This window comes from Paracoccidioides brasiliensis (genome assembly GCF_000150735.1).
Source record: "Paracoccidioides brasiliensis Pb18 unplaced genomic scaffold supercont2.4, whole genome shotgun sequence".
Classification (NCBI taxonomy): Eukaryota; Fungi; Ascomycota; class Eurotiomycetes; order Onygenales; family Ajellomycetaceae; genus Paracoccidioides; species Paracoccidioides brasiliensis.
Window position 1 is genome coordinate 2,006,675 of NW_011371361.1, and position 23,610 is coordinate 2,030,284.

Here is a 23,610-nt window from a genome sequence, read left to right on the forward strand (position 1 = left end):
AATAAAAATTATGTTTATAGTTATTCACAGCCAATATGTCAAGAAAGAAACCAAAGAAGACAAAAGGCGATCAAATTTAGGAGACAGTCAGCCAGCGCCATCAAAGGAAATATGCAGCCCTAGGTGGTAGTGAATCGCCTTGGGGATATTCCAGATGACGATGTTGAAGCGGCAGGTGTCATACCAGCCAAACAGCCTTTCAAGCTCATCGCTTCAAACCCGATATGCAGAGAGTACTGGGATAAATTTATTCCTGTTACTTCTTTTTCAGCTGCTTCGCAGCGTCGGCTTTGGACTCTTTAGCCTCAGAAGCCTGTGATTTCTGGACAGGAGCAGCTGCTTCCATGTTCTTGTCCTCCTTGTCATCGATATCCTCATGATCCTTAGGAGCAGAAACACCAGCTTCCGCACGTTCAGTATTTTGTTCGTTTTCCTCCTCAATAAGCTCTTGCTGCTCCTTGATGACCTCAAGACGCTGCTTGTTGGTTGCGGCGCCTTCAGCATTATGCACCTCAAGCTCGATCTCATGGAAAAGCTCTTCGGGGATACTAGACAGGACGGAACGCAGCGCATCAATCTGGGAGGAGATTTCGTATTCCTGGGATTTTTGAGTGTACAAATATGCGTTGCTGAGAACAAGAAGGGTCGATGGCACGCGTTTGTTAAGGCGCAGGTTTAGCCACATAGAAAGATCGTCCCGCAGGCGGCCTGGGGATATGCCATGTGTGCGTAACCCACGCGAGGCACAGGCCATCTGGAGTTCGGGGACAGAGAGCGACTCGACGCCTTCATATGAGATGGCTTTGTCATCCCGCTTGATTTGACGCATCCGGTGACGCACATTGTACCGGAGCATTGCGTCTGTGCCAAAGGTATTGAGATTTATGTACTTGCACATTGCCACTAGTTGGGGCCGTGACAAGTTATCCAAAGTAAGGTCATCCTTGAAGGTTTGGCAGACCTTGATGACGTCTTCATCAGAAGGTGACTCGCCAGTAGCTCGAACCTTTCTGAAAAATTGGGCAAAATCTTCTTTTTTCGCGTTTGTAGCGTTGACGGGAAGACCGGTTTCCTTGAGTGTGTTCTGAAGGAACGATCCCATTTCCTTCCGTGTAGCCCGAAGAATTGCGGCCTTCGCCTCCTTCGACTTTTGGGCTTCATAGGTGCTGGGAAGAAGGTTTGGGAAGAGCTTGAGAGCGACGGGCAGAAGTAATTCGGCAAAAGGGACGATAACAAAGACAGAGAATGGCACCAATCGAGCTAAGTCTTTAACAGTACGTTGTAGCTGTTGTTCGTAGGTTAGGAAGTCTCCAAGAACAAGATCAAGAAGAACACAATGTATATAGGGATAAAAGACGAACCTGTCGATATTCTCTGCGGCTAAGCTCATAGCCAGCAGCCATTTTCAACGCCAATTTTGTACTAATCCGGACTTCCGTAGCCAACAACTTCGTTCCATCCCAATAATGCTGAGCTTCCTTCTTGATCTTCTGGCCCAGCGTAAGTTTCTTGGTTTCCTTCTTCTCCTCCATAGCCTTTTTCTCCACCGCTTCCACTTCAAGCGCGTTTATATACTTTCCTTCCGCAACCGCCGCTTCAGCAATAGAGTTACTTATGGCTGTCGCTTCCACCTGTGAGTTAAGTTGACCTGAGGTTTTTTCCCCCGATGCTCTCGCTGTCGGGGTTTTCAGCGCAGTGTTTGTGGTAGGAAGTGGTTTCTTTGCCAACTCCGCATTGAATCCCAGAGGGGGGAACGATGATTCCTCTATGGGCCTCGAGGAGGTGGAGGGCTCTGTGGCATAGGTACGCTGCTGCAACAGGAGGAGGATGGCAAGGGATTGGATATCTTGAGGGAGGGAACGACGGTAACGTAAAGTCACTGAGGAATAAAGGCCTAGGCTTCCTGGGGTGCGGCGACGGACTACGCTGAGTTAGTGAACTGGTTCTTCGCTGGAGAGGTATTCGACACCAAACGTACAGGCTGCCATCCTCTGGACTGGCACCGCATTGCGGGCCAGGGCGACTGATTTCATGCTGTGCCGATAAGTTGAGGAGAAGGAAAATCCGAGTACCTCCTTGATAGAGACGTAGACAGTATAACGTGAACAGCAAGGTTCTCGTCAAGAAAAGTTATGAGGATGTATGTTCTGAGTGGTAAGAGATTTTGGGCACTGCGGTGTTAGATGCGGGTAAGCAAAGTTTTGAAAATATCACGTGAATTTAATGTCATCAATCTTTCCACTAACAAGTCTAACTAACATTAGTTAGTTAACTGGGAAAAGCTGAGTCAGCAGACGGAATCTTCGATGCTTTTTGTTCACTCATAAACGTCATTTCATGCAGCTATAAGTCATAGGTGAAATAGTTATTTACAGTGTCTCAGTATTAGATTTGAAATATCCTGTTTCATCTCATCCTAAATGATCAATGGGAAAGCAAGAAAAGCGAGCCTATCAGACATGTCAGAATATCGACCCTCAGAAATCATATGCTGTTGAACATTGGAAGGAGAATAACAGACGCCATATATTCGTGTTGAATAAGTCATAGGACAGCAGAAAAACACAACCCGCTAACGGACAAACTCGCATCGCAGTATAGAAAGGTCATATGCAGAGATAGCAAGTCCCAAAAGACAACGAAGAGCAAGAACGCTTCACGAGGGTATCCACAAAGAAAGACAAAAAATGGAGTAGGGGGCAGGCAAAACCATAGTAGTGAAGGCGAAAACGGAATTTGGGGGGGGGGGGCCGACTCTCTAAGTTCTGGCATGGAGTCCAGAACTTGGATTGGCCTCCACACTGGAACTCCCATGTTGCGCGTCGAGCAGCGGGATCCGGTTAACAGCGGATTTCTCCGGTAGTAAATCGGGTTCCTTGATATCCATATCATCATGGCTATGGGGCTTACCGTTGCCGCTAGATTCAGGTGCCAAAACGGGACTCGTCGAGCCTACCTCCGGAGAGGACTGCCACTTGGCAACATCTTTCTTGAGCTGTTCTAGTTCCTTCTGAAACCGCTTGCCGAAGACGTCAATGTAGAAAGTAGCTCCGTTGTAGACACTCCACGAAAACACGACCATAAGGAAAAGTGCACTGGCCCAGCGGTACCAGAACCACAAAGGGCATGGTGTTATGGTAAGCAGTGCATAGACATACTGTATGAGCATGAAGGAAGGCTCTTGTAATTGAAGCGGGAGATTAAGGACAAATTTCCCAATCCAGGTTTTGGCATATGATTTCCGCAGCCATGTAAAACTTGTTGGCCGCCCTGCTGCAATCTTTTCACGGCGACGAACAGTGATAAGGAAGTGATAGGACAGCTGCCACACAGCATAGGGCACGGAGGCCCATATCATCATTGCGAACAGCGTGTAATGTTCTGGGCTACCTGGTTTGCTGAATTTGATGTTGTAGATAGCAGGAAATCGTCTAAGCAGCACTTCCGGTGGTGTCATATGGACTAAGCAATGGAGGGTGACCGGGGGCATTATATGAATGAACAAGCTGGTTTGGATGTGGTCAGGAATATGCCAAGAAAGCGATATTGGTCCAATAACTTCAGCAGACTTACCTGGTAACTTTATCGAAACTGTGAAAAACAAGCGAATTCCTCCAAAAGGCAATGGCAATGGCATTGTTCCCATAAGCAAGGCAGTATGTACTAAGGAACAATCGTTTCGAGCTCGGAAAGACCCAGATCGACAAAACAGCCAAGAAATTGACAAAGTAGCAGAGATCAGCCAGGAAGTAATGGTAGCCACGCTTGCGATAAGTGTAGTAGCGTATCGGCATGAAGTAGAAGAACTGAGCAGAGTACCAGTAAAAGAAAGACTGCGGGTAGGCACCAATCAAATACCCGCAGATGAGGATATTAAGGACCCCTGCAATGAAGGAGACTTTCTCGCGGGCGGTCACCGTCGCGGTATCGTTCCAACGAGCACCCAGTCGCTCAACGGAATCTTTCATTCGTTTCCGGTATTTCTCGAGCTGTTCGTCTGACGAGGGTACCCGTCTGCGCCATTCCCCCACTACCCTTTGCTTCGCGTGGATGCCCGTGCTCTTCAGTTTTTCCTGTTGTTTCCTAACCTTCTCCTTCTGAGCGGTTAACGTATTCTGCCATCTTTCTAGATATTGCGGCAGTGCCAAGTTTCCCAGAATATCGAAAACGGTAAGTTTGTCGAGAGGCGGAAAGGGTTCCCAATCTTCCTGGAACGAGCTGCTGGTTCCAAACGAAGACGTGCGTGAGAGACCATTAGATGTTGGTGAAGCATTTTGTTGTTGTTGTTGTTGTTGTTGTTGTTGTGAAGTTGGCTGCGCATCCTGATCATTTGCTGTGGCGTCGAGGGCATTCCCATCGGGTTCTGTCAAGTATTCGTTTAGGTGGTCTGGCTCTGACCTGCTTTTCGGTATCGAGAGTGGTTGAGGCATCCTTACCCAGGCCTGCCGGGCGTTGTAAGTTGGGAACTCTGCTTAAGATTAATGCGGAATTAAAATGCTGAACTTTATTTTTTGATAACTCGAATCAAACATCAGCCTTTAAGAGCTTCCAAGTTACGATTGAATTCAAACGATCAAAGTATAAGAAGAAGCGACAGGACATAGCAGCAGCATGATACTCACCAATAGAAATAACATGTGACTGCAAATGTTGTGACCAAATATGAATTAAGTCTTTAAATATCGCGAGCTCTTCATACAAGCTGTGAATGTAATCAGGTTTGTGGCGGATCTATAAAATACAATATGCGGAGAGAACGGGCACGGGAGCTAAGTCGTATTTATCACCAACAGGATAGGTGCCATCATCAGGCCCGCAGTTGGGTCATTTAGTTAAATGTCCAGCCCAAGAGAGTGGTCTGCTGCTCCACGTTCAAGGAGCAGATCGAACATGATGAGACTTTCCACCCGGCTGGTTTCTTGGATAAAATAACAGCTGGAGGTTTGATCTTTCTCCGGGTTGGTTCGTTCGTTGGCGCTAGACCGGGCTTGGGCGGCTTACGTGACCAAATCACATGTTAGTCAAAAACTGTTGGAGCCTAGGCTTCCTATTATGGACTAGCGCACCGCACAATAGTATATAGCATCCCTGAGATAGGCTACCAAATACAACCACTTCAGACGTCCAACAAAAACTAAGTAGTCCGGTTGTTTTGCTCGGTTTTGCTCTCTGGATTGATTAGCGGATGATGCTCATTTGGCGCGGAGGGAGTTGGGTGGAGCAGAATCCATACGCATCTTTACATAATCTGTACAAGACCTCTAGGGCCCGGGGAATTAGGAGATGATTCTGGTCTCCCAGAAAGCGGACACGAATAAAAAATAAAAGGTGGCTTGGGTAGTTAATTTACACAAAGCCTAGCTATCAGTGCTCCCGATGAACCTCCTTGTAATACTATCTAACTCTAAATATCTCTTGTTTTTTGGGAGAAACAAGCCAGAACCAGAAAGAATCCCCTCACAAACAACGTAATCTGTCACCTAAGAAAATCAAACGAAGACCATACGGCCGATGTCAACCACTTTTTACACATACGGATACGGTTCCGCCCAGGCGATGAACGATGTAGCTCCCCAGGTAACTATTTCTATATGAGAAAGAAGAAAAGCAAAATAACCCACAAGTTACATTGGAGCAAGGGGACATCAATACCCTCAGAGACACCAAGTTACAACAAGCCGGCATCCCGATAGATTAGTTATCTATATCAAGTCATGATTCGGATCTCTGCTTACAGTACTCTCACTGTACGATTGCTCCGAGAGAGGGAGAGACTTGGCACGTAACCATAGTTAACTGGGTTGGTTAAACCAATCTGAACACCCCGGTTAACCGGGCCCTAGAGGCTTAGTAAGCTACCGCTCACCTGCAACCTGCTGGTCGGGCCCTCTTACGAGGGCCCGCCATCTCAACGTTACTGCCTGCCTATACCCATGACATTCAGCTAATTTTTCAACGAATTGCTCTATATTTTATATATACAAGTAGATTATAGTGTAAATGAATTATCTCTGAGATTTCCTTGTAAATTTGGTGGCATTCACATAAATGCCTTTATCTCTGCAATACCTCTTAAGTTCCTTCATAACCCTCTTCCATTTTGGCCACAATTTCTTCAATGCCTCCTCTATATCAACCTTCTTATTAATTGCCGTCATTTTGCGGCAGTAGCTTGCGGATATGACACCTCCCTTATTAACCACCCTCCGCGAGCCGCGAAGGTGGTGTTCTTGAGCCAGTGTGGCAGCAGAGGTTTGAGCTAGCTCCTCCTGCAAAAGAGCCACTGTATTGGCCATTGCAATAATACCCTTATAAAGCTTTTGTAATCCCATATAAATATAGTCCGCGTCATAGTTGTCATCCTCCTCCAAAGCCTCCAGTTTCCGCTTATATCGATTGAATTGGTGTATGGTGGAAGGAGTATACCAGGTCTCTGAGTCGGTGGAAACAGACCCCTTGGATTCCATAGGAGTTGATTCAAACTCACGTAATTTATTAAGGACAACTGACGGATTGAATGGAACCAGGCCAGTTGCTTTCCATCTTTGCTTGATTGTATGAACCTTGAATGTTGCTTTCCAAATAGAGGTGATAGCATGAAGAAATTCAACCTTTGTGAACTTCTCACAACCACGTCGCGTAGCTTCCTCGACTGCGGCAGAATGATGATGTTTAAAAGCCTGAAAAACACCAACGTCCAGAGGCTGTAAAAGATGACTAGTGTGAGGAATTAAATAGAAAGGTATGATGTTGTGCTTGTCACAAAAAGTCATAAATTCGAGGGTGCAATGGGAATCAAATCCATCTAATAGAAGCAGACGGTGGGTTCCTTTGATGCGGGCTTTGGTGGAGTGATGGAAGTGCTGAATCCATTGAAAAGAGATCTGATCATTATTATAGCCAGTGTCGGACGTAGCTATCATGGCATCCTTCTTCTCTATTTCATCTGTCCACCGCTCTTGTAGCTGCTTTGCAGTGAGAATATATAAAGGAGGGATAGTAAAGCCATCAGTTGCAATCCCTTCAATGATTGTAAGAGTTTCCCTGTTATTTGAACTGCCAACATAGGTTCTCCTCCGAGGATCTCGCGTTATAATCCACTGATCACGGCCGATTCCTATTCTGAACCCCGTTTCATCAAAGTTGTAGACATCACAGTCCTGGATCCCATGCTTCTCTTTTATCTCCTTAAAGCGGTTAAACCAATCAAGAATGAATGAAGGTTGGTGAGCCTGTTTCCGCAGTATATCAATGGTCTTTTGCTTGCGTACATTATACTCTGGATGACATTGAAGGAATCTTTTGACCCAGTGCTCTCCAAGCCCGGGTGGAGGTGTGGTGAGATCAGTATGACTCTGTGCAAGTAGAAATTTGGCAGCACCAAAGATCATTGAATGATTGGGAGGTAGGCCTAGCTTATCTAGGGATTCTATATAGAAACAGAGCAATTTTTCCTGGCCAGATGATAATAGTCGATTAGCAGGGGTTCATTCAATTTGAGAGACGCGACCATTATAACGATTCAGCAGCCGGGAGTAGGGAACTTCAAATTTTCGCGCCAATGCTTTAATATTGGGATTTTCAACATCGGATATTGAAGATAATGCATCTGCGATCTTATTCTCTATTAAAATATATGTAGAAGACACCACGTTGGGTGGTTATTGCATATTAAGAACAGGGATTTGCAAAAATAATCATATTTTGAAAATAATCGCGTTGAGATGGCGGATTACGTTGAGCTGGCGGGCCCTCGTAAGAGGGCCCAACCAGCAGGTTGCAGGTGAGCGGTAGCTTACTAAGCCTCTAGGGCCAGGTTAGATAAGCAACAATCCGCCATCGCCAAATTTCGCGACGCGATCCGAGCGGAGAAAATCTGTACCCAACAACTCGTCATTTTTTCCCTTTTCGCCTCACCCATTGAGTTACAGGTAACGCGGTTCTTCCATCCCAGTTTACCAGCTGTTGCAAGCCTTTGCACTTTGCGCCCCTACGTTTTATCTAACCTTTTATAGTCACCTGCTCATCTTCCAAGTGGCGTGCAGGAGGGAGAGCGCGATTCTGAGAAGTCAACATGGGAAAGCTAATTCGCCTCGAACTTTTCAGTATGTCCCCTCTTGGCCTGCTATTGCAGAGGATATTGAAGTAGCACTACATTTACGTTTGATGTGATATGATGATGCTAATGCGCGTCACAAATAGATTTCAAATCATACAAGGGGCATCATACCCTTCTTTTTGGCGATGCCTACTTCACGTCGATCATCGGGCCTAATGGCTCTGGGAAGTCAAACTCGTCAGTGACTACCGCTCTCATAAGGCGCAATGTCGGTACTGACGCGTGGACAGGATGGATGCAATCTCGTTCGTTCTAGGAATCAAATCATCCCACCTCCGCTCTACGCACCTACGCGACTTGGTTTACCGTGGGCGGGTGCTCCGTACATCAGCCATCAATGACGATGGCTCCGCGAAGAATCCTGAAAATGGAGTCAACGGCGACGGCGAACCTGACGCATCCCAGGAGCCTGCTGAACGCAATGACCCAAAAGTTGCATGGGTGATGGCGGTGTACGAAGATGACGCTGGGGAGGAACAACATTGGAAACGATCCATTACGAGCCAGGGAGTGAGCGAATACCGCATCAACAATCGTGTTGTAACGGCACAGCAGTACAACCAGTCTCTCGAAGATGAAAATATTTTGATCAAGGCTCGCAACTTCTTGGTGTTCCAAGGAGACGTGGAATCGATCGCGTCTCAGTCCCCTAGAGACCTGACCCGTCTCATAGAGCAGATATCCGGTAGTCTCGAGTATAAAGCGGAATACGAAAGACTCAAGGCAGAACAGGAAGAAACAGCAGAACTCCAAAACGTTCAATTGAACCGCCGCAGAGGCATCAACTCCGAAATCAAGCAGTATCAAGAACAAAAGAGAGAGGCGGAGAATTATGCCAGGAAGGCGGAAGAACGCGACCAGGCGATTATTACACATATTCTCTGGAAACTCTTCCACTTCCAGCGTTTAATTGAGGAATCAAGCGCGGAGATACAAAAGCATCAAGACGAATTGAAAGAATTCCGGCGTGGCGTAGAAAAGTATGAAAAAGGCCTCGAGGAGGCTAAGAAAGATCATGCTCGAGTTGGTAGAGACGTGGCAAAAGTTGAAAAGAACATCAAAGCCAAGGAAAAAGATATCGAGGACACGACGAATTCGCTCGTCCCTGTTGAAGAGAAAATCGAAATATCAACCCAAAAAGTCCAGAGATATGCTGCTCGAATTTTCGAAATCGAAAAGGAAAGTAATGCCCAATCGAAAACCGTGAAACAGCTTGAAAGGGACCTGAAAGTTGTTGAAAAAGCTCAATCCCACTGGGAAGAGGAGTGGAAGAAAACTGCCAGCAAAAGAGGGATCCAACTCAGCGATTCTGATCTTCAAGAGTTCAACAAGCTTAAGGAAGATGTGAATAAGCGTTCATCAGCTGCGCAAAGCAAACTCGACAACTTCAAGCGTCAAAGGAAGGCCGATGCTGAAACAGTTAACAGCTTAAAGAGCAATTTCGAAAGTACGGAGTGGCAAGTCAAGAATCTTCAGTCCGACGTCAACAACATGTTGGATCGCAAGGCAAGCATTACGGAAATCATTGAAGCCACCTCCAGAGAAATCGATCAGAAGAAGAAGGAGCTGAATAATCTCACTTCAGAGCGTCTTCGCATAGCGCAAATGCGGACGGAACTTGAAGAGAAGCTTCAGGTCACTTTGAAGAAGCTCCTTGAGGTAGACGATGGCCGAAAGCAAAGCGAGAAGGAACTGCGTACCAAGGAACTAATATCAACCTTGAAGCGCATATTTCCCGGAGTCAAAGGCCGGATCAGCGAGCTTTGCAAGCCCAAGCAAAAGAAATATCAAGAAGCTGTCAGCACCGTCCTTGGCCGGCATTTCGATGCCATCGTAGTAGACAACGAGAAAACAGCCAAGGAATGTATCCAGCATCTACGAGATCAAAGGGCAGGCCAAGCAACGTTCATCCCACTCGAGACCATTCAAGTAAAAGCCTTCAATTCTAGCCTAAAAGGTATGCACCGTGGTATGCGACCAGCCATTGAAACTGTTGACTTCGACAACTCTGTTTCCCGCGCTATCACATACGCCTGCGGAAACGCAATCGTTTGTGACGACCTAGCCACTGCCAAGTACCTATGTTATGAGAAGGGAGTCGACGCCAAAGCAGTGACTCTGGATGGGACGATCATCCACAAGGGTGGTCTTATGACTGGTGGACGAGGCCCGGGCAGTCAGCAATCCAAGCGCTGGGAAGATACCGATGTCACCAACTTGCACAAATTGAAAGACAAACTTATCGCAGACCTGGCTAACCTCCCTAAAGCTCATCGCAAGGGCGCGGAAGAAGAGAGCCTGCAAGGTCAGCTTGCTGGATTGGAGCAGCGTCTTGCTTATTCTCGAGATGAGTTGAAATCCCTGGACAGAAACATCGAGAGTAGGTCCAACGAAGTGGAATTTGCCAGCCGTCAACTGAAGAGCATCCAACCCAAGTACAGTGAGAAGAAAAATGCTCTCGAAGAACTGGATAAATCTATTGAACAAGCCCAAAGCTCTGTCAGTGGAGTTGAAGATGAGGTCTACAGTGCCTTCTGTCGCCGTCTGGGATATTGCAACATCAGAGAATATGAAGCTCAGCAAGGCTCGCTGCAGCAGGAAGCTGCAGAGAAGAAGCTTGAATTCACAACCCAGAAGAGCAAGATAGAGAACCAGCTCAGTTTCGAGAAGCAGCGACTGCAGGCATCCGAAGACCGGGTTGAAAGTCTGCGTTCCCAGGAAGAGCGAGATCGAGCTCTTATTGCTGATCTCGAGGCCCAGCGTAAAACCATCAAGGATCATCTCGATACTCTCGACGCTGAACTAGACCAACTTGGGGAGGTTCTTGCGGAACAAAAGGAGGCTTTCTCACAATCTGCAGAGAACCTGGCTGCGCAACGTCGAGAGGTTCAGAAACACTCTAAGAATGTTGAGGCTACGCTCAAGGCTGTCAGCTCACTGGATGGCGAGCGACAGCGCCATGCCTCAAGCAGATATGCGCTCTTACGCCGCTGCAAGCTGGAGGATATTGATATACCCCTCGAAAAGGGCTCGGCTCCACTCTCTACACTCCCCATTGATGATCTGGTCCAAAACGATGAAGATGCGATGGACGTGGACGAGGATCAGACTTTGGGAAATATCCAGGCTGCTGCTATCCACGATTACGGTATCGACGTTTACTTCGAAAGTCTTGGGGACTCTCTGAAAGAGGTATGTATTAATCTCCTCCTTATTAGCACTTGTTGCTTGAATAACTAAATTTTCTACAGGATTCGGACGAGAAGGTTGAAGAAGAGTTGCTGGATAATATCAAATCTCTCAACAGCGAGCTTGACAAAATGGCACCAAACATGAGGGCTATGGAGCGACTCGAAGGCGTCGAGAATAAGCTCAGGAGCACAGAGAAAGATTTCGAAGATGCCCGCAAACGCGCCAGGAAGGCCAAGGAAGACTTTGAGGGGGTGATGCGGAAACGCTCTGAACTTTTCAACAAGGCTTTCACGCATATTTCAGAGCAGATCGAGCCCATATATCGCGATCTGACAAAGACAGCTAGCTATCCCATGGGAGGAAAAGCGTAAGTCCATTGAAATGAAAGATTAAATGCCTACATCGTGAAAACGCACGTAATCTCACTACTTCCCCAATTTCTGCTTGACAGTTATCTCGATATCGAGGACTCAGAAGAACCCTATCTCGACGGTATCAAATACCACGCCATGCCGCCGCTCAAACGGTTCAGAGACATGGAACATCTCTCTGGCGGAGAGAAGACCATGGCAGCTCTAGCTTTGCTTTTCGCAGTACACTCGTACCAGCCCTCTCCCTTCTTCGTGCTGGACGAGGTCGATGCGGCCCTCGACAATACCAACGTAGCAAGGATTGCCAACTACATCCGCGACCATGCTGCACCCGGTATGCAATTTATCGTCATCAGCTTGAAAACGGGTTTGTTCCAAAACAGCGAGGCGTTGGTGGGTATTTACAGGGACCAGGCTGCGAATAGCAGCAAATGTCTGACGCTGGATGTAAGTCATCTATCTCCCCATCAGTCAATATCACTGTCACTAGTTTTCGTCATCGCACTATATACGTGCTTGCATACTAATGATGGTTGGTACGTATATGTAGCTTCGAAAATATTCATAACATCGCCTGTTACATGAACAGATTGTGTTTGTTTTTCTCTTCGTGTTTCATCGTTCATATAGGCAGAGATAGCGATGCCTGTCAGGCCATCGATCCTCTATCCATCTCACAGTCAAAGACACTCATCTATGGAGATTTCATCAGGATTCGCGTAAGGTAGATGTCACGTATGAGCTCTCGTTTGAGATTGAGGATCGACAAGCATCGATCAGGCAGTCCAGCACTCATCGCTCTCTCAACAATAATCATCAGCACTTTTCTATTTTCTTCACCATCTCACGGAAACAACCACATCATGTTTCTATCGTATAGCTAGTTAATGAAAAGGATCTAGTTACGTACCTGTTCATCCTTCCACCTTTTTTCCAGCCCTCTTGATATCCATACCATTCTATTCCATCCATATGTCTTCTCTCCCCCCACCCTTCCATCTCATACCATGTCTAAACCCATCCATGCCACCCAGGCAGGCATATCCTAGGTAATAAATATGTATCCATCGACAGCTAACGACGCGGGGTCTGTCTACCTGAAATCCCCTCTGTGCGGGGTGGTGGTTGCGGCACGTGTTAGGTATCGGTGACGGGCAAGTCGGGCACGAAGAAGCGTGGTGGTAATGGCTCCGGGTAAGGTCTACAATGTCAGAGCAGGTCAAGGCAATGACCACATGGGCCTTTCTGTATATTCGCAGGGGAGGCATCGATATAGATGCATAGGATGGTCTGGAGGCTGAGGATATGAGGATGGATCTCATATTTCTACCGCTGTTTTCTGATGCGGCTGGCTCCCTTTCCAGTATGGGTCTTTGGGGATGGGGAAGGGACGATTTGGGTTTTGTATACGTCCGTCTCTTGCTTCTTTTATCAATTTAGGTTTTGTTTGTTTATTTATTTGTTCACGTGTTGACTTTTTCCTACTCTCTATATATGGAGAAGATGGTGGAAGATGTTGCTTTTCGGTGTGCGGGGATGATGATAATAATATCTGTATGCGTGCGTGCAGCTACAAGTCCTGGCCACATATACATAGTTCTCTGCACGAGCTCTCTACGCTGATTCTATATAGTCTGGCACCGGTTTTCCCTATTCAGCAGTATTCTGCACTACGCGGAACACAATTGGGGGTAGTAATAGGGTGGTGGATAGGAAAGAATAGTCGTACGTAGTTATGAAGTGGGAGTCTGGCTCGTTTTCAAGCTGCATCCATCTGCTGGAAGGATCTCCGGCACGGACTCTATTCCTACGTCTTGTAAGAATATGGGTAGAATGGCGAGAAGGAGAGAGACATAACTTCGTCTTTCCAATTTGGTTCTCGCTACTTGTTTTCAAGTGAAATTTATATACATGACTTTGCTCGCGTGTTGGTGGTGCTGAAGAGAAAGGAGCGATAACAAAATGGGAGCAACGGTAACAATATATCAGCAGAATCTTTGCCAGGGGCCAGTGCATGATTCACAAAGTGATAACTGGAAGTAACATATTCGAAGATATCCCCTCCCCCCCCCCCCCCCCCCCCCAAAAAAAAAAAAAAAATAGTGAATATAATAGAATGAAATGATGATATGAAATGAAATACAAGAAATAACATGTTTGCGTATTAACAAGATCGTAACCGCCAGCACCGCGTACGATCTCATGGAAAGAAAATGGGAAAAGAGTCAGGTGCTTGAAACTCAAAAGTGGAACATAGACGAGTTGGAATGTAGAAGACATCTGAAAAGGAATAAATGCACCAGGAAATAATACATTAAATAGAATAAAATCCAAAATCAATGAGATTCCTTCAAAAACACGGCGTAGACAAAACCGTTCTTTAAGTATAAGGATCTGGTGAACTTCCGTTCTTCAACATTTCGTGGATGGGATCCCAACGGGAAATATTCTCTCTGTTGGGCAGGTGTTTAAGAATCTAGACGAGAGTTAGGATGTCGTGAAATTATATGTCATGTCAGAGAGGGATATAATTAAGAGTTAGCAAATACCTCCTGTAATTCCCGAATATAATTCGCAAACTTCACGCGGAGAACGCCCAAGGGGCCGTGAACTGGGGCAAGTAGACGGGGTTGCCCAGTGACATTATTGATATGCAGCTTACGGCAAAGCCGATCAATCTGGTCCATGTTGAGCATGTCGAATTCTGGAACCGGATCTCCGAAGTGGTAGATCCAAGGAGCTTTGCGGTAACAACCTTCGCCGCAATACTCTCCAGCCCGAGCAAGGACGATATCAGAATTAGATCCGAACTCTACGGCTTCTTCCCACTCTTGGTCGTGGTGAGGCGGCTCGGGTTCGTCATAGGGTGGCCCGGAGAAAGGGTCCTGTGCGATTCTGAATGTTAAAATTGCTCTGGAATCACTTCTTTCTTCCTAATTTTTGAATGGGGGAATTGTCACTTACGTATACTGAACTAACAGCGGACTTTGCTCTGTCGGCCTCTTCTTTGACCGTGTCTTCTTCCTCTTTTTCTTCGACCTCCATATCTTCGGAGCCCGCTTCTTTGGAATCCGCTCTATATTCACGATGTAAATGGTTTTGCAAGGCCAAGCGGTCCCCAACTGGCGGGTCATGATATGCGACTGAATCGTCTGGTGCCTTAGAATCACCGTCAAGTGAAGTTCCGACAGCCACAGCAGTGAAATTAGGATCTCTCGGTTTGTCAGGGAGAGAGCCCTTTAGAAGAACGGCACTACCGAGATACTTCATCTCGTCGTCATTTGACGGATTGTTTGCTTGGTTTGCTCCCGGCATGGCAACTATTTCAACATACATGAGAATGAATAAGTAGAAAAGTGAAATGTATGGAAGACATACCTTTTGATATTTTTGGAGGCTGGTTTGTATTTTTATTTTATTTTTTTTATTTTTGAATTAATATGGCTTTCGAAAAGCGGTGTTTAATCTGTATTGAAGCTTGTCGGATGGTCGATGCAAGTAGGTAAAACCGATGCAACAACAGATATTATAACGTAGCTTGAGAGAGAGAAAAAGAGGGAGAGGGGAAGGAGAAAAAGAGCGGAGGAGAGAGGATGGCAACTTAAATATCCTCCTCTCTTGAGCTTCTTTTTGACTATCGACATATTATTTTGAGGTCATCTTCCTGAGAGGGGCGGATGTTTATTTTGAAGTCATCGGCCCGAACGTGAGTAGAGTTAAAACCTGTCGATGCGCTTCGGGGAAGCGATAAAGTTCCTTGTGGGCAACGCCGCAACCCAACCCCCAAAAAGTATTGAATGAAGTTGCTGGCTTATAAATGGAGAGGTAGAAGTAACATAAACCCAAAGGAATATGTCGACTGGTAGGAGCTCGAGCCACTAATGTTGACACGCGAAGACGACCGCCGACAAAAAGTTGCCAAACTCTGACTCGATTTATATAACGGCGACAAGGAAACTGGAACTCCGTCCCCATATCACATAAAGCAAGCCAGAGTTTTCGCCCATTTCCTCCTCCCTCTTAAGAGTCTTCTAACGAACGAACGTTCAACGTGGTAGACGCTTAACTCCATCTTGAGTCGACAGCTTGCTGTAGCGATCGGCAAAGACTCACAAAAGGGGAAATGACGTCAAATTTAAGGTACAGCCGTTGTTGGTAGCAATATAGAGTTCGTACCTGAGAATAGGAAAGTATCTCCAAGAGGTGAGCGGAAGCTGATCAGAAAAATGCCGGGGGGTTGAATTGTTCACCTGGATTCAATCACAGTTGATCGGGGGCATACTAGTGACGCTCACGGATAGGCCATACCGCAATATGGTATTATACCCGATTTCGACGAAATATACCTTCTGGTTGGTGGAAGATTGAAGTAGGTTAAATAGTAAGCTGGTTTGTTCAGCCAACAAAACGATGATACTTTGTAGCATAGCATGCAGGACAGAAAGATAGAGAAAGCCTCTAACACCTGCAGCTGTCTTAAGATAGCTGAGGCCCCCAAAATTTGTATCCACGGTGCCATCGTTAGCTGCTCACTCGTAGTGAACTCTCTCGAGACCTTCAGCTGTGCTTTTTTGCTTAGGATCACGTGACTAGTCCCCTTATCACACCTCAAGAAGCCAAAGAGGAAAAAGGAAAAAGATGATAACGTGGGGAGGACGAACATTAGGGAAAGAGTGGTAGAAGCACAGATTTCATGGGTAAAAGTGTGGAAATCGGACCTCCAACAATATCCATTGAAATAGATTCCAGTAGTATAGAGATTGTGAATTTTACTTTTGGTCAATTGATACTCGCCACCGCCCTTGACTCGAAGAATGCCAAAAGAAAAAACCCTGCGAAGTACAAAAAAGAACAAGGTATCTATAGGGAGCTGGTTAGCCAGTTTCCACAGTTCGCACCTCATTTAAGAACAGAGTAAAATGAGGAAGTATTGTGTCTCCTGATCCAGATACCCAAGGTTTTGCTGTCAATTGCTCAAGGGCTCTGAGAAGCGTCCCATTAATAGAAGGCAGAGTTTCCAAAAGCTTAGTGAGAGTAGAGACCGTATTGCAGCTGCTCCCTGATATGCCACAGAATCCCTCTCGGTTTCTTTAGAGCAGAGACCTAGAAAGTGTACAGTAGCCGAGATAAGCTCTTCAATGGAGAATATAGGACGCCGTGCATCCTTCGTAAATTGTATCTGTAGCCACAGAACTGAACTTGAAAAATGTTAAGCCGACTTCCATATTCGAATGCACCAGGAGCTCTCATTGGTGTCAAGTAGCGGAGAGCCCGGGAAACCAGAAATCTGAAGTTGGGATGACCGCCATGGTTCCTCCTTGCACCATATATACGGAAGGGAAGATGCTTGTATCGCGATATTCTACAGCATGCTCAAGTGAGGGGAATTCAGTGCAAATGTCCCAAAGAGAATTGAACATGAGGAGAAAATCTCAAAAAAAAAAAACAAAAAAAGTGAACAAGAAAGAATACAACAACTATACAAGATATCATCATAAAATTGCATAAAGGGGAAAGCTGAAGGCTTCAGGCTGCGAAAAGGAAAGGGGAAAGCAATGTCATTACCCATAATGAAATCTCCGATACATGAACGATTCATTTTTACGTCAACTAGTTTCCTCAGCTAGACATCGTTCAAAAGCGAGAAACTCATCGGCAAAATACCCTGTAATATCCAGGCGTAATGTGCTGGAAACGCCCTTAACTTCAATGTAAACGAATCCTTCCTGAGTGAACACGCGTCGCATGTTCATAAATGTTTTCCACATGACATAGCTGATTTTCTTCAAAGGACTTTTCCAAAACGATAAACGTGGTCCAGCAGCTCGCTCGTGAAAAACTCGACGTATATGTCTCATATCTTGTACCCGTAGTTGCTGCTTCGAGACAAAGATAGGTTCGGATAAGGATATTTGCGAAGGAGTGGTGACTATCTCACGTGGCTTTAGGAACCCAAAAAATCGCCGCACATTTATTCGAATTTCGGGGGTTCTGCGACTGGCAGGGATTGCGGTAATGCGAGTTATGAGGCCTGTCCCACGGCGGATGAATACAGCACCCATAGCGCCCATGGCCACGCATATGCCTCCCATAGCATAGGTGATAAACCTGTTCAATTCTACCAAGGGGTCGACAGAAGTCGTATAAAAGTTCCAACCTGCATAGAGAAAGCAAAAGGCGGCTGTGGTACTGGTGGTGAAAACATATGATCCAATTGCCGTTGCGGCATAGAGCTTGGTGCCTTCCTTGTTATTTGAAATCTCTTGTTCGAATTTAAAGTAAAGCTCTTCTATTGTCTTCCTTGGGTTTCTTGGTTTTGACAAAATGGAGGAACCACCTTTGAGCGGGCGTAGAGGGGGAGCACTCTGCGATGCATGACGTTTTAATGTCTTCGGCGTAAAGAACTCGCACTTTGATGAAGTAAAGTGAAGCAATGGTGAGAAGATAACAGAGCAGGATGACTTTGGAGAGACAGATCGAGGGCACAAAACTCGTCGAAGGGACATGGCGGAGACACTGGAACCGAATCAGTACATATATATATTCAGTGCGTATTGTGACATCTTCGCCATTTGCAATTGACGGGAATTAAATCGTTGCGGAACATCAATCAAGACAGAAAAGTACCAGAAAGATATACAGAGCCTGTCACTAGTACTTACACCAAGAAAATGAGGAAATTGAAGCTGCGTAGTCTGCTAATATTCCTCCCCGTCATCGAAAGTTGAGGTTGATCTTCAAAGCCCTATTCGCCGGAACATCAATTCTCCGGAAGGGTCACCAAGTCATTGCTCATATGGAGCCGCTAGTCCCTATATGGTAAGGCATCTCAGCGCCTCAGCCTCAACAGTATCCGCAGTTGGTATCAGAGATATCCCCACCGCTGGAGCTTTCATCATTTGTCCATACAGCTTGCAGATGGAGAGCGTATTTGCTGCATAAGCAAGCCTTCCGGTGTTTTAATTGTTGGAAACAACCAATCCTTTCTGATTTGGACCATCAAAACCCTTATCTTTACTCCGCAGAGGCAAAAAACATTCGTCATAGAAGGGACCTTCACAAGTTCGGTGCCATGGCCATGGCTTCTCGGATACCATGTTGGATTTCACGATGCCGTCTCAATTCCTTCAGTACCGCTAGATGTGAGCTTCCTTCTCCCTGCTAGTGCTTCTTTTGCATTGAATGAAGGACAATATTATATCAAAACAGAGCGCGGAACCCCGCCCCCAAAACCAACAACCACCGACACTGACATCCGTGCGCCTCTAGACCTCCAAACCTCCTCTGCAGCCCAATCACAGAATCTCCCATTCCCCCTTTACCCTTCCGTCGCCCAATTGCTCCATGAAAAGGGCATTCCGACATCCGATGCCTCCAAAATCCCCGCCTCCGGGCCTCAAGGCCGGCTCCTGAAGGGCGATGTCCTCGCCTTTATCGGTGCAATACCAGCAGACTACTCCTCAAACCTTTCCGCCCAGATCTCCAAACTCGCCCATCTAGATCTCAGCAATATCAAAATCAAAAAACCTCTCGCTGAATCGCAAACTAAACCTGAACCGCCACTCACATCCTACCAACCCTCTCCGCCCCAAGAAACCGAAATCTCGCTCCCAATCTCGCTCAAACCCGTCCTAAGCATGCAAGAACGCCTCCAAAAGGTTCTAGGCATCACAGTGCCCCTAAGTACCCTCCTCGCCCGCGCCACAGACACAGCCAACGAAGCCCTTCCGGCGTCCCAGCTTACATCCCGCTCTCAATCTGCCGACGCCCTTTTCGATGAGATAATTGGCATAGCGCCGACAAAGGCCACGGCCACGGCCACTAACCCCCCAACGTCTCGCGGAAACTACATCCCGGAGATGTTTGCGCCGGAGGAACATTCTGCACCCGCTCCTACTCGGGAGGTCCAGGTCCAGGAACTGGATATCATAGACATACTATCCGGGAAAGCCAAGTTACCATCACCTCCTTCAGCACCCTCCACCAAGGCAGAAACTCCACTCGATTCCGCGGCTGTCGATCTCGCCACCAATATCTTCAGCATTAAAGTTCCAGTAGCTGATCGATTGCGCGGGGAGACGTTCCTAGCACGCCTGCGTGACGTGCTGCAAGATCAGCCGGAGAGCTTGGTGTTTTGATCTACTTTTTAGTTTTTATTTTATTTTATTTTATTTTTATCTTGCTCTCCACTTAAAACGAAGCAAGGGTAGCTTGATTTAAATACATGCGACAGAAGAGGAATTTCCTCCTTGTGTTGTGTGGTATATAATAAACGTGTTCACAGGTATATTTGTATATTTTTTTGAATTTAGTTTTTCCCTGTTTGGTTTGCATCTTCTCTTTCATAGTTATTTATTTCTCTTCTTAATTTCTCCCTCCCCAGGTTTTCCTCCGTCCGTCCTATGTTTTTGCCCCTACATACTTGAAAACACTGCCTGACACACAAACGTATACTCGCTGTTCTTTACACATTTCTCCCCCTTTCATGGACTTCTCGATCAAATGACACGAGCAATATCACTTCTCCAAGTTCATACATACATACATACATACATACATACATACATACATATATATATATATATATATGTACAGTACATGTACTATATCTACTACTTCTGTGTGATAAATTATCTGTCCACATAGTTGATATATATAGCACGGGAGAGGGTTGAAAGGGTGATACCATTACCTCACATCTATAATCATGACGCAATTTCTCATTGCTCTTATCTCTAAAACAAGCGCCCGTTGCCACTCTAGAATTACCAGCATTGAAGATCTAAAGCAAAGCAGAAATCTATAGATGGATAAATCCCACACCCCATGTCCTGTCTACAAGATATACCCCATCCATATTCCAGCTTCGACAAAAGTCATCCCCCTCATAGATATATCTTTACAAGCCACAACATGGAGAGCAGGGACAAGGAAGAAAAAACAAGAACATAGCCTCCATCATCAACCAGCGTTAAAATTAGAGTAAATAACTAATATTGTAACAGCCGCCACATTCCCAATCCCGTTCCCGTTCCCTTTTTTCCAATACAACCTGCCAACCCCTTTTGCTCACACAACCTATACCCATACCCGACAAGAATGAAAACCCAAACGCCCAAAAACACCATATTTCATTATTAAACCATCCCTTGTCTTCCCTTCCCCTTCCCTTCCTTTCCCTAACCCCCTCAAAAACTCTATCCCACCAACACTGAACAGGTTTTTTTTTTAAAAAAAAAGGCAAAAAAACGAAAAGAAAACATCAAAAAATACATCAACGATGTAAATCTTCTTGAAGAAAAAAAGTCATGACATCAGAATTGCAGCCCCACTTTGCGGATGCGCCCATAGGGTAAGCAGAAAGAACGGGCACGGAAAGGGGTGGATGTGGGGAAGGGGTTGAGAAAGAAGAATTGAATGCCAATATCCCGATCAGAGAAAAAAGAAAAAAAAAGGCCATCCCGAAAATCGATTGAACAAGGAGGAATCCGTCATCATAATAAAGAACGAAAGCGTGATTGCAGAAATCGAGAAGAAATAAACCCCTTTAAAAAGAATTAAAATCAACCCAAATATCATCGAATAGTAGCATACGAATGATATTTACTCTCCCTTCCACTCTCATCCTTCAAACCCTTCTTATTAAAAATTTTCCAAAACCTCAACGTCTCATCCCCCGCCCCCGTCACAACTGTCTGCCCATCAGGGCTCATGGCTAAATACAGCACTCGAAACGTGTGCCCCGTTAACGACACAACCTGCTCCATACGCGGATACTTCCACACAACAATCTGATTCTGGCTGTACCCATGCGTACTGACGATCTCATCCGAGTTCTTCGACCAGGCCAGATTACACACCTGACTGCCCGTGTCGATCTCCTTAACCTGGTGGCCGGTGAGGGTATTCCAGAACTTAATGGTGCGGTCTGCCGTTCCGCCTCCAGAGGCAAGGAGGGAATGTTGATGCGGGGACCAGGCGATGGCTTTGACGGCTGCAATGTGGTCGGAGAAGCGGAAGAGGGGGGTTTCGTTCAGTTTGTCCCAGACGATTAACTTGTTGTCGTTGCCACCTGAGGCTAGTTGGCCGTCTTCTGTGTTCCATTTGAGGCCGCAGATTTCTTGTTTGTGGCCTGTTAGACGGCGGAGGAATTGATCTGGAGATCTAACATCGCGGTGGAAGATGGTTCGATCTCTCGAGCCGGACGTGAGGATGTGGTCGTTCCAGGCTAGAGCGCCAACACGGAGTGTATGACCTGTCATTGTTCGTAGACGTCGACAGTGTTCTGCGTCCCAAATTTGTACTAATCCTTTTCCAGTTCCTATTGCAAGATGGGTCCCCTAAAAATACTTCTTGTCAGAATTTTAACTTTGGTAGAGACAGGAAAGTGAAACGGTTCATTATTACCCTTTGAATCCAGCTAACACTAGTTACAGTGTCATCCTGCAACTGACATAGCTTCGTAACATGGCCATTCATAGAATCCCACATATAAACGGCGGACGCCAATCCCACCCCCAGTATATTACTACTACCCCAATCAACTAGATTAAGATAGAAATCATCCGCTAGATCTGGTGCATCTAGAACCTTAAAAGGAACTTTGTTCACATATCTGGGTTGCTTGCGCATGCTTTGCAGAATCCGTTGACTATCAAATCGAATGGGAGATAAACTATAGAGCTCAGAGCGGACATTTAGGTTAGGGCCGTGGCCGCTGCGAGGTGTTCGGGAAGGTGTAGGGTTTCCGGAGACATGTCGTGGAGATGTATAAGAGAAGAGGTTTTTGCTGGGGGTTGAGGGACTTATGCTTGCCGGAGGTAAAGAGGATGCGGCTTTGTATGAGGGCGGTGTATGTGAGCGAGTCGGGTCGTGGATTTTAGTAGAATACCCTACAATCGGGTCTGGTGATAGAGAGTGTAGATCGGGTTGGGGGACGGTATCTCCAAATACTTCACTGCGGAGCACTCTGGAGTATGTGCGGTTGGCTTCCTCAGCTAAAATCAGAGAGGTTAGCGTCATTATGTTTTCAAATTGTCAAAGCCCCATCAGAACTCTGCGCCTACTCTTTTGAAAATGAATTTCCCCATGAGGCGTTCTCTTCTTTGGCTTTGATGGGGTAGCAGGACAACCGTCTTCATGCAGTAAGCTGTAACTGGCCTGCAAATCCTGTCCTTCGCGATTTGGGATGAACCTAGAGATTGAGAGTACAGTTAGCCTACCTCCCAAAAGCCAAACTTGAAATTCAACCATCATATATACAAATATATTGTATAGAAGTCAAAGTATTATCCCATCTCCATCCTTAAACACAAGCCAAGCCTCCTTTTCCCTCTCCACCAAAGGAAAATAAAATAAATAAAAGAAAGAAAGAATAAAAGTAAGTAAAAATATCAACAGCAGCATACCTATCTCCATAAACCCGTTGCCGCTTGCGACTCGGGCTTGTACCTGGCGTCCTCTCCCCGATGACGACCCACCTCCTCAAAATCCTTGAGCGCACGCGCAAGAGCATCTGGATTCACGGGTTCCGAGCCCAGTCTATGTCTATGTTTCGCAGAGTCATGAGCGGGATTGAAAATGCCATTTCGAGGTCTGGTGACAGGCGGGCTATGGGACTTGGATCCTGGCGGAGATGCAAGTTTGGCAATCGCAGAGGGGTCATTTATACATGTCAAGTGTGTAGATATCGTGCGTGCTTTCTCTCCCGCTGTTTCCGCCATTGTGGAGCGGTATCAAAGGTGTTATCTTGGTTTGGGGAGTTGGCGCGTCGGAATTCTCTGATCGGAGTTTTCTTTTCTTTTTTTTTTTCGCTCAGTGGGAGGTTGGAGAGATTTTAATTTAAATGTTGGTAGAATTAGGTGAGATAGGGCTCTCTTCTATTGAAATTTAAGGCCGATTCTAGGATAATATGAAGGCAGTAACACC

At 46.1% G+C, this 23,610-nt stretch overlaps 7 protein-coding genes across 7 annotated transcripts; 2 read left to right on the plus strand and 5 right to left on the minus strand.

The window, feature by feature from the left end:
• Positions 1 to 256: 256 nt before the first annotated feature.
• On the minus strand, positions 257 to 2,033 carry PADG_04160 (uncharacterized protein; the record flags this gene model as incomplete). Its single annotated transcript, XM_010761445.1, has 3 exons — positions 257 to 1,285; positions 1,362 to 1,921; positions 1,979 to 2,033. The coding sequence occupies 3 exons, from the start codon at positions 2,031 to 2,033 to the stop codon at positions 257 to 259; spliced, it is 1,644 nt and encodes a 547-aa protein (XP_010759747.1).
• Positions 2,034 to 2,758: 725 nt separating this feature from the next.
• On the minus strand, positions 2,759 to 4,430 carry PADG_04161 (glycerophosphocholine acyltransferase; the record flags this gene model as incomplete). The annotated part of the gene is made up of 2 exons (XM_010761446.1): positions 2,759 to 3,506; positions 3,574 to 4,430. The coding sequence occupies 2 exons, from the start codon at positions 4,428 to 4,430 to the stop codon at positions 2,759 to 2,761; spliced, it is 1,605 nt and encodes a 534-aa protein (XP_010759748.1).
• Positions 4,431 to 8,074: 3,644 nt separating this feature from the next.
• Positions 8,075 to 12,267, plus strand: PADG_04162 (cohesin subunit SMC1; the record flags this gene model as incomplete). Its single annotated transcript, XM_010761043.1, has 5 exons — positions 8,075 to 8,105; positions 8,203 to 8,296; positions 8,350 to 11,311; positions 11,371 to 11,678; positions 11,763 to 12,267. The coding sequence occupies 5 exons, from the start codon at positions 8,075 to 8,077 to the stop codon at positions 12,265 to 12,267; spliced, it is 3,900 nt and encodes a 1,299-aa protein (XP_010759345.1).
• A 1,795-nt stretch (positions 12,268 to 14,062) lies between these two features.
• PADG_04163 (uncharacterized protein) lies at positions 14,063 to 14,997 on the minus strand (the record flags this gene model as incomplete). The annotated part of the gene is made up of 3 exons (XM_010761447.1): positions 14,063 to 14,158; positions 14,232 to 14,567; positions 14,647 to 14,997. The coding sequence occupies 3 exons, from the start codon at positions 14,995 to 14,997 to the stop codon at positions 14,063 to 14,065; spliced, it is 783 nt and encodes a 260-aa protein (XP_010759749.1).
• A 2,291-nt stretch (positions 14,998 to 17,288) lies between these two features.
• Positions 17,289 to 18,188, minus strand: PADG_04164 (uncharacterized protein; the record flags this gene model as incomplete). Its single annotated transcript, XM_010761448.1, has 1 exon — positions 17,289 to 18,188. One exon carries the CDS (start codon positions 18,186 to 18,188, stop codon positions 17,289 to 17,291), a length of 900 nt encoding a protein of 299 aa, XP_010759750.1.
• A 310-nt stretch (positions 18,189 to 18,498) lies between these two features.
• On the plus strand, positions 18,499 to 19,820 carry PADG_04165 (uncharacterized protein; the record flags this gene model as incomplete). The annotated part of the gene is made up of 2 exons (XM_010761044.1): positions 18,499 to 18,609; positions 18,708 to 19,820. The coding sequence occupies 2 exons, from the start codon at positions 18,499 to 18,501 to the stop codon at positions 19,818 to 19,820; spliced, it is 1,224 nt and encodes a 407-aa protein (XP_010759346.1).
• Positions 19,821 to 21,257: 1,437 nt separating this feature from the next.
• On the minus strand, positions 21,258 to 23,405 carry PADG_04166 (uncharacterized protein; the record flags this gene model as incomplete). Its single annotated transcript, XM_010761449.1, has 4 exons — positions 21,258 to 22,022; positions 22,090 to 22,679; positions 22,749 to 22,876; positions 23,134 to 23,405. The coding sequence occupies 4 exons, from the start codon at positions 23,403 to 23,405 to the stop codon at positions 21,258 to 21,260; spliced, it is 1,755 nt and encodes a 584-aa protein (XP_010759751.1).
• Positions 23,406 to 23,610: the final 205 nt, after the last annotated feature.